At 58.4% G+C, this 9,614-nt stretch overlaps 1 protein-coding gene across 1 annotated transcript; it reads right to left on the bottom strand.

Annotated features, from left to right (window-relative positions):
* Positions 1-250: 250 nt before the first annotated feature.
* On the bottom strand, positions 251-8,385 carry TMEM200B (transmembrane protein 200B). The gene is made up of 2 exons (XM_030464422.1): positions 8,360-8,385; positions 251-1,965 (listed from the first exon to the last, which is right to left on the bottom strand). The coding sequence occupies exon 2, from the start codon at positions 1,940-1,942 to the stop codon at positions 701-703; it is 1,242 nt and encodes a 413-aa protein (XP_030320282.1). The 5' UTR covers positions 1,943-1,965; positions 8,360-8,385; the 3' UTR covers positions 251-700.
* Positions 8,386-9,614: the final 1,229 nt, after the last annotated feature.

Raw genomic sequence — 9,614 nt, forward strand, 5'->3', positions numbered from 1 at the left:
GAGCCACCACACTCCAGAGTCTCCATTTGAATTCCACCCTGGGCACCTTCACATCCCTGCTCTGCAAAAACCAATCCTGGACCTGGAGCTTCTCAACTTCTCCTGCAAATGTTCAGGTGCTACAGAGCATCCCTGCTCTCTCCAGCTGAGTCTCGGGGGGGATCCATGGCCTCAGAGCCCCCATCCCAAGCATCCTGCAGACAAGAGGAGAAGGAGAGGTGGGAGCAGGAGGCATTGAGATAACATTTAATGGCCCTGATGGGCTCACGTGCTCTGGTCCAATGAATTTCCTGGTGGGTTGAGGTTGGCCAAGGGGACATCACCCCCACCCCAAAAAAAAACCCCCGACATCTCCCCACCCCAACCCTGCTGAAATAAAGTGCTGCAGGGGCTGGTGGGGCATCCCCCACCCTGCATCCCCCATCCTGCAGTTTCTGTTGGGCCCCCAAGCGAGGGCTCCTCCAGCAAAGCCACCAGGAGAAGGGTTTGTAAGGCCAGGAGCATCCATGGGGAAGCTGTCAGGAGGCAGCCAGGAGCCCAGCCCAGGCAGTGCTCCCCAGGGAGCAGGAGGTTGGCACCTCTCCTGGAGCATCTGGGTCCCCCAGACCCCTCCTGGACGTGGGGTTTTGGGGTCACCACTGGGTTCCAGGTGCCAGGCTGAAGGATTGCGACGTCATGGTCCCCAAGGGTGTTGGGGACATCAGACCTGTGTGCCCTGCTCCATCCCCACTGCCCAGGAGCAGGGTCGGGGCTCTCCCCGGCTCGGGGGGTCACTGGGTTCCAGCAGGAGGTCCGAGGACTCCCCAGTGCTCTCCAGTTTGGTGTAACCCACCAGGCTGATGTGGTCCAGTCGGGGCCAACTCCGGTTCTTACGGTCCTTGATGGGGGCCACCAGCAGCACCCCGGGACGGCCCAGATCCAGGGATTTGGAGTGTCCTGGGGTGTGGAGCAGCCCATCCATGCTCAGCTCCACCCCCGGCTCTGTGCCCAGGCAGCTACCATCCATGTTGATGATGACGTGGCCACCGTGGCCACCACCACCACCACGGGCCTGGCCACGGGGCAAGATGCTGCTGCTGCCAGCGGGGAGCCACGGGGCTTTGATGGGGGGCCGGGAGGGGTCCCCTTCCTGCCTCTTGCCCACCCCTCGCCCCGCCGCGTCCAGCAAGCAGTTGTTGAGTTTGATGACGGGAAGGGTCAGGGCACCCACGGCCGAGGAGAGGCTGAGGTTGAGCTCTGGGGAAGCTGCGGAGGGGAGGCTGAGGAGGGAGGTGGTGGGAGATGCTGCTGGTGGCTGCTGGAGGAGCTCAGCCCTGGTCTGGAGCTTGTTGGGGCCGTAGATGTCCGACCATTTGCTGCCGGGGCTGGCGAGGGGCTGGCAGGAGAGATCCACCTGGTAACAACCCTCCAGGCACTCAGCAGTGGCCTTGGGGACAGGGGGGTGGCCGTCCCCATCCTCGGGGAGGGTCCCCTCGGGCAGGGTCCCCTCGGCCACGGAGCTGAGCCCCTTCTCCATCAGCCTGCGGGTCTCCATGTCCCTGTTCTCGTAGAGCATGGTGTTGGCACAGATGAAGATGAAGAGCCCGATGCCCATGATCACGGGGCCGATCAGCTTCAGCTTCTCCCCGTGGGGCAGGTGCCGTCTGACCGACACCTCCCTCCTCACCTCCCCCCCGGCGCTGCTGTTCCCCGCCCCGTTCCCACCTCCCGACCCCCGGGGGTGGGGCCAGTAGCCCACCACGGCGATGGTCATGCCCACCAGGACCACCGAGATGCCCACCAGGACGAAGGCTCCCGAGGGAGAGCGCATGCGGAGCTTCCCCCTCAGCTGAGGCTCCGGAGGCGACCGCAGCTTCAGCCGACGGCCCCGGCGCCGGGATGGGGCGGGGGGCACCTTGGGGTCCGCCCCCTTCTCCGGGGGTCCCTTGGCTTCAGCAGTCATCGTCTGGGGCTTGGCCGCTCCTCCTGTGGGGGGGGGAGGAGAAAGAAGGGGAGGAGGCATCAGGTGAAGGGACAGGAACATGGGGGGAGGGGGAATTTGGGTTTCTGATCTTCCCGGGTCCTTTCCAACCCCTCTGCTTTCTATGATTCTGTAATTCTGTGACACTGGGAGTGAGGAGATGGTCCCAGTGGGTGTCACCTCCCTGGACGTGGTTGGATGGAGCTCCCCAAGTTGCTCTGCTTGCCAAAACGTCACCTAAAAGCCCAAACCCAACATCCCATCATCCTCAAGACACCCATCAGAGCCATTAAAAGCCACAACTTTCTTGGCTTTTTCCCCAATCTGCTGCTGTCTCCTTCTCTGGGGGGTTGGAAGCCAACCTGCATCATCAGAGCTCCTGCCCTGAACCCACTGAGATAAAGCTTCTCACCTAGAGAACTACAGAGCGTATTTAATTCACTTTAATTTAATTTACAGAGTATTTAATTCATCCAGCACCTTGTTTCCTAGATGAGCAAGAAGGTGTCAAAGCTGCTGCCAAAACCCTCTGGTGACCACCCTGGCAGAGCTGGCACCACGGTACCGGGAAACTAAAGCAGGTTCTGAGCTTGCCCTGGACCCAAAACATCTTTAAAAATCAATAAATAACCTCAGGCTGACAGGGATTTGTGTCCTTGGAGCCTGGATGGTGTGCTGGGTCCCACGGGCTGCAGCACGGTGTGTCCAAGCTTCCCCTGGCACTGCCAGGGCTGGGAATGTTGCCCAGGATGTCCCCAAACCAGGGTTGGGGACGTGCCACCAGTACAAGCCAGGCTCTGCTGCAGGGTGACCCCAGCCCAGGGATGCTCAGGAAGGGACCACTGCATCAATTGCCAAATAACAATAAAAATAAAAATAAAAATAATCACATTTGGGTGGCACAGCAACCCAGTGGCATCAACATCCAGCAGCACTTAAAAGACAGAAACAAAAAAAAGAAATCCAAGGAGAAACATGGTGACCACCCTAATTTTCCTCCCCAGGATGAAGGAAGCACCAACCAGCATCCCTGAGAGCAGAAAAATAAAACACTGAATTGTTTTGTTTCTTTCCCCCCCCCACTCTTAATCATCTTAAGGTGTTATTAGCATCAGAGGGAAGGAATTAAAGACAGGAGTTTCAGGATGACAGCGTGTTCCTGGCAGCAGGCTGTGAAGCTGTGACAAATTTGAATAAGGGAGATTTAAAGGAAAAAAAAAAATCAAATAGTAAAGTCCCAACCAAACAGAGGCAAAGCCAAAGCCTGTGGCTGAAGGGGGTGGCAGAGGTTTTGGGAAACGAGGGAGGGAATCCTGCACCTAAAAGGGAGGGGACAAAACCAACCCAACCACACTGGTCACCCTGAATGGAAAAATGAGGTTTTAAAGATTGAGAACTATTTCACTATAATAAATATTGCCCTATGTTTAAATAATGTATTTTAAATAGAGAGGAACAACCGAGCACTCAAACACATCCCAAAGACTGTGGGGGTTTTTTTCACCTTCAAGTGCCTTGGTTCAGGTTATGCCCCTGCTTTCTCTCATCACCCTCTTTGATTCAATTTCCCTTAAATTATACCAAACCCTCTCCGTGCCTTGCTGGCTACTTGGGGATTAAAAAAAGCCAAAACTCCTTAACCTGAGAGCAAACTAACTACCTTTGGTATCATCGGGGGGAGCTGAAAGTATCAACACCCCCAGAGCTCCCAGCCCCCAGAATCAGCCTGCACCCACCCACCCACCTCCTCATTTTGGCCCCGAGCTTCATCCGAGCCTCTGTAAACCCAATTCTGCCCTTAACCCCTTTAACCCCCCCAGGAGACCCCCCCCAAGCTGCATCACTGCCAAGGATGGGCTGCACCCCCCCAGGGGCTGTGCCAGGTGCTGGTGATGTTCTGGGATGTGCTGGGATGCTACTCCCATCTTTTCACTTTGGATAAAGCCCCAGGTGCCTAAAAATGGGAGCAGCAGGACCAGTGGGTGCCACCCCCCCATCTCTGGGGTCTGCAACAAGCCCATTCCCCCCTCCTCACCCTTGTCCCCTCAGGACAGGGATGGGGATTCAGGGCAGGAGGGACAGGCAGAGGCTGGGGAACCCCCCCCAAGCCCCTCTCCCCCAGCTCCCTGGAGTTGGGAACACTTCATTCCTCATCGTTGGGGCTGGTTGTTCCCAGAGTTCAAACCCAGGGTTTTTATTAATAGAATCCCAGAGGTTATATAAGCTCTTAAAAAAAAATAATGTAAAAATTAAAAATAATTAAAAATTAAAAAAAACACCACCCCCCTACCCCAGCATCACCATCATCTCCCCCCCACCCCAGGCTGCACATAAGGGATTAATTCAGCATCAGACAGGGTTGGAGGGCAGGGCAGGGGTCCTGTGGGTGCTGCCAGGGCAGGGGGACAGCCTGGTCCCATGGTGGGGACAGGAGGTGGCTCTTGCTCACCAGGACCCGAGGTCTCCAGCCGGGAAAGCTTTGGAATTCCCGAGGGGTGGGAATGTCACCGTGGTTCCTGCAGGAGCAGGATGGGAGTTAAGCTCCTGATCCCCCCCCCAGCCCAGCACTAAACCCAACAGAAATGCTGCTCTAATCCCCTCCCTCACTAAGAGAATTACCTCACCCCCCACCCCCCCAATCCTCTCCTGCTGCCTTTGCAGATGCTCCTAAAATTTGACACTAAATCCCAACCCAGGCAACAGCAGAGGAGCTGGGCTGGGGGTGAAGAGGGGTTGGGGAAGGGTCCCTTGGGTGCCCCAGGGTGCTCTGCCCTAGCCAGGACTCGGGTCTGCAGCATGCCAGGGGATGTCAACAAGAAAATTCGGCCACAAAATCTCCCTCTGGCCAAAAACTGAGGGGTTGTGCTGGTGTTTGGCAGTGTCACCCCCATGTCTGGCATCCAAGATCCCATCCTGCACCCAAGATCCCATCCTTTAGCCCGGATTACATCCTTCAGCCCAGATCCCAGCCTGCATCTGGGATCCCATCCCACATCCTGGATCCCATCCCACACCCTGGATCTCACCCTGCATCCAGATCCCATCCCACATGGGGATCCCCTCCTGTGGGTCTGCACCACCTCTCACCTGCAGAGCATCCCCCCAGGGAGCTGCTACAGGCTGGGTGGAACACTCAAGACATCCCTGACAAACAGAAAAGTCCTTTTTCACTTTTTTCCCCTAAAAATATTACAACTCTCCTGATTTGGAGTAGGAACCCTTTTTGAAACTCATCACCAAACCAGGCAAGCAGCTTTGCTGCTTTAACCACGGGGTGTTTAAAGGTGATGGGTGAGACCCCCAAAGCTCTGAGCCCCAGCAAAGCCCTCTCCACCTCACCCAAACCCCCAGGGGTGCCCATGGGGCTGAATCCCCCCAAGTTCCCCCTCCACCGGGCAGGGTACAGCAGGAGCTGCAGGAGCAGCCCCCGGGGAAGGGGAAGGGACAGAGACTGGCACCACGCAGAGATGCAGGGCTTAAAAATAACTCCGTGTTCCAGCTGAACCTCCACTGCCGCCCCCGGCAAGGGGTAGGGCAGAGGGAAGGGTGCCAGCAGCACCCAGGAGCTCCCACCTCCAATCTCCCCTCCCATCCCATCCCAGCTGAAGAGCAGGGAAGCAGCAGCAGCAGCCATCCGGGTGCATCCTGGATGCTGGGGGAGGTTGGAGACCCCACAACTTCGCCTGCGTGGTGCCTTCTCCTTTCCTATTTTTCTCAGTTTGCTCTAAATTTCCACACCCCCACCCCTCACTGGTTACACGTTAAAGGTGTCCAGAGAAAAGAAACAAGATAAAAACCCAGCAGGCACCTTCCCGGGTCCCTCCCAGCAGGACAGCCTGGCATCACCCCACTGCACAGCCTCCTCCAGGCTTTGGTACCCAGGGGTGAATCTCCCTGCTCTGACCCCAGCACAAGGGTGTTCCCAACACGGGGACAAAGTCTGACTCTCCAGCTTGAGCTGGGCACACCCATTAATCAATCATAATTAATTAAGTCCCCTCAGAGCTTGCACAGTGATGCTACTAAATATGGTGGGGCAAGGGGGGATTTTTCCCCTTCCAAGCAGGAAACACCTTCTGGCCCTGGACTGGAAGGTCTCACTCCTTTTAAATTTTCACTTTTGCTGCAGCACAGGAGACCCCAGGGGTGACAATTTACCCTCTGTGGCCCAAAGGTGATGGCTCAGCAGTCTGAAACATCCCCAGGCAGCAGCAGAGGCCTCAGTTTCCCCCAGAGGATGGGATGGATGAGATGTTAACACACATCACTCGCTGATGGGGACATCACCTCCACACCTGGAGGAGCAGCTTCTCAGCTTCCCATCTTCAGGTCACACACCCCAGCCAGGAGCCACCAGTGTCACCTGGACAGACAGCTACAGGCAAAGAGGGTGTTCTGGGGACACAGGCAGGTCTGTCCCTTGGGCTTCCAACCCATCGGGGATGGAGTGAGAAAGTCGTGATGGGCAAACAGGACACAGCAACGTCCAGGAGTGGGGAAAGCCACCAGTGTCACCAGTCCTCTTCACCTTCACTGCTCCAAAGTCCTCCCTGCTCCCAAAACGGGGCCATCCACTAAACTCCTCTCCACCCCCTCAGGCAAAAAGAAAAGTGCGTGGAAACATCCAACTGATTACTAATTACCCGAGCTTGCCTTCCCCAGATTTGCTCTGCTAATTAGACTAATCCCCAGGGCTGGGAAATGAGCCGCAGCCACCCGGAGCCAGGGGATCACAAACTTGGATGGATGCTACACCCGTGTCAGACCCCGGTGGAGGGGACAGAGATTCCCGGCGGCTGCTGGTGGGGCCATTGTTAAACGAGACAATAGAAACGCTGCCGAATTTTGTGTTGCTCCTCCAAGCCGAAATCAGGACATCTGCATTGCTCAACTTTTTTTTTTTTTTTTTCAATAATATGAACCAGATGCAAATAATTAATAAATCCGAATTCAAGCTAATGCAGGCAATCTAAATTTAAACCGAGAGTGGATGGCAGCTTTCTGCTTGCTTGGAGGAGGAGGAAGGAGCTCAGGGGGGATTTCCTTGGAGAATTCCTGCCTCCGGGAAGCGGATTGGGGTGGTAGGGAACTCAGGGATGGGGGTTGCAGCCAAGCACCTTGCAAATCCTCGGGGCCGAGAGAAAAAGAAGAAGGGGGAGGGGGGAAAAAGGAAAAATCCGTAGGTTGGGATTTCCAGGGAATTAGGACCAAACTCTTGCTGAATTTGGCACCTTCCCCGCTGCTCCTCTGAAAAATCCCTGCCAGCGTGGAGGGAGAGGACTCTGGAGGGACTGCCAAGTCCCCCCTGCTCCCAGGCATGACCCGAGTGGGTACAAACCCTTACAAACCCATCTCCTCGCAGCCCAGGGACCCCCATCCCGCTTTGCCTGCACGCAGGAAAGTTCCCGGCCGCATTCCCAGCTGGGATTCCTTTTCCCCTCCACCGCTTTTCAACGCATCTCCCTCTCTCTGTACCTTGCCAAACCCTCGGCACCCCCGTTGTGTGCCCAGGAATCAAAAACCCCACCTGGCAGCGAGACAAGAGCCGTGGGTCTGGGTCTGGGTCTGGTTTCAACCCCCTCCCCTCCCTCTTGGAGCCGCAAAGCTTTGAGCCCCTTGTGCCAAAAGCCAAATCCCCCTCCCCCCCGCTCCCAAAGTCCTGGATCTACCAGGGGAATTTCCACCCAGTTCTCCTCTCTTGAGCCTCTACATCAAATCCTGCGTGGGGATTTGCTGTGTGATCTCCCCTCACCCCAAGCCCCAGCGAGGAGACTCCGGGAACTGCCGGGAGTGCCGGGATTTGGATACTCGAGCTGGGTGCTTCCCAGATCCCCCTTTCTGTGGGCTTGCACACGCGTGTGCGTGGACATCGCTGCCTGCCTGCGTGTCAGCACGCGTGTGCCTGGGTGCTCCATCACCGTGGGTGCATTGGCCATGGGTGCCCGGGGGCTGTGAGAGCCCTGTGTCCGTGGGTGCACACCTGTGGGAGCCCCATGTTCGTGGGTGCCCAGTGCCTGTGGGGTGTCCCGCGTGCACGGGACTCCCATATCCGTGGGAGCCCCGTGTCCAGGGGTGTTCCGTGGCAGCGGGTGTTTCATTTCCATCAGTGTGTGTTGATGGGTGCCCCGTGGCCGTGCGAGCCTCGTGTCTGTGGGAGCCCCTCATTCGTGGGTGTCTGGTTACCGGGGGGTGTGTGTCCATGGGTGCCAGGTGTCGCTGGGTACCCCGTGTCGGTGGGTGCCTGATGCCCCCGGGAGCCCCGTGCCCGTGGGTTCCTGCAGTGCATCCCGCACGGTGCCCGGGTTGATGTGAGTGTGCGGCCGGTGCCGTGTCCCCGTCCCCCCGCTTCTCCGGTGCCCTCCCGGGGGTCTCCCCTCCCGCCATCCCCCCCTCACTCACCGGCCGCCTCCGAGCCGTTCGCCTCCCGCCGGGGCCGGGGCCGGTCCCCCGGGCGCAGATCTCCGCCGCCCGGGCCGGGGCCATGGAGCGGGGGGGAAGCAGCGGAACGATCGGGTCCTTCCCGCCCGCTCGCCCTCGCCGGGACGTCTGGGTGCGGGGCGGGGGGGCTGCGGGTTCCGCCCGGCCCCGGGTCCCCGCCCCGGCCCCGCGGGGGGCGGAGCGCGGGGGATGGATGGCGGGGAGGGGGAGATGGGCACACACGCAGACGGAGGGGAAGGGGGGGGGGACTCCCCCTGTGCCCCCCCTTGGGGTGCGGGGCCGGCAGCCGCTTCCCGGCCGTGGGAAAGTTGTGATCGCTTGGCGGGGGGCGAAGGGGATTTTCCTGCCTCCGAGCGGCGGCGTGGGGAAGGGGGGGGGGGGAAACTGCTTCCCCCTGCATCTCTTCTGAGATCCCTTTCTGCCTTTCCCAGCCCCCATCCCACCCACCCACACCACACACACCCCCGGGTGCAGGATGGGATCCCCCACACCCACCAACCCACACTGTGCTCAGAGTTTTGAGTCCCTTTTCCCACCCCCCCGGCGCAGCTCCCCAGGATGCACCCACAGCTCCCGGTTCTCCCGGGTCCCCCCCCTCCCCTCCCAGTGCTCCAGCACGGGGGAGTCGAGGAGTTGGGAGAACGCCATCACCCCCAGGTCACTCCGGCAGCGGAGGAGTTTGATGCCACCCCCATCCCCGGCCATCCCTCCAACCTCCTGCTTTAAGCAGATTCCAGAGGCATTTTCTCCTCCAGGCGGGAGAGAACCCCTGCGAGGAGCCGCTCTGGAGCACAGCACTTTGCTTTGCTTCTTCTCAACTGGCCGAAAAGACACGGACAGACCCAAAGATCCCCATCCCTGCATCCCCATCCCTTCATCTCCACTCCTCCATCCCCATCCCTGGATGTTGAGCCCCACACCCCAATCCCACAGGACACTGAGCAGTGTCCCACTGGTGGCACATCCCGAGAGACTGAACCAACTGGTACCAGTTTCCCCCCAGCCCATTTCCACACCAACACCCCAACACAAAACACTGCTAAAAGTTCTGGAGAAATTCAGCCTGGTTACCCCCCCGAGCCACTGATGGCTTTTAGGCAGAGGCTGTTTTATCAGCCTTTAATTAAAAACGTTCTCAGTTTTCATTCCCTCCCCTCCCCAGAGCCGTGGTGAATCTCAGAGCATCAAACCAGACCCCTGCTCTCCCAGGGAGCCA

Source organism: Calypte anna, chromosome 23, assembly GCF_003957555.1.
Source record: "Calypte anna isolate BGI_N300 chromosome 23, bCalAnn1_v1.p, whole genome shotgun sequence".
NCBI classification, from domain to species: Eukaryota; Metazoa; Chordata; class Aves; order Apodiformes; family Trochilidae; genus Calypte; species Calypte anna.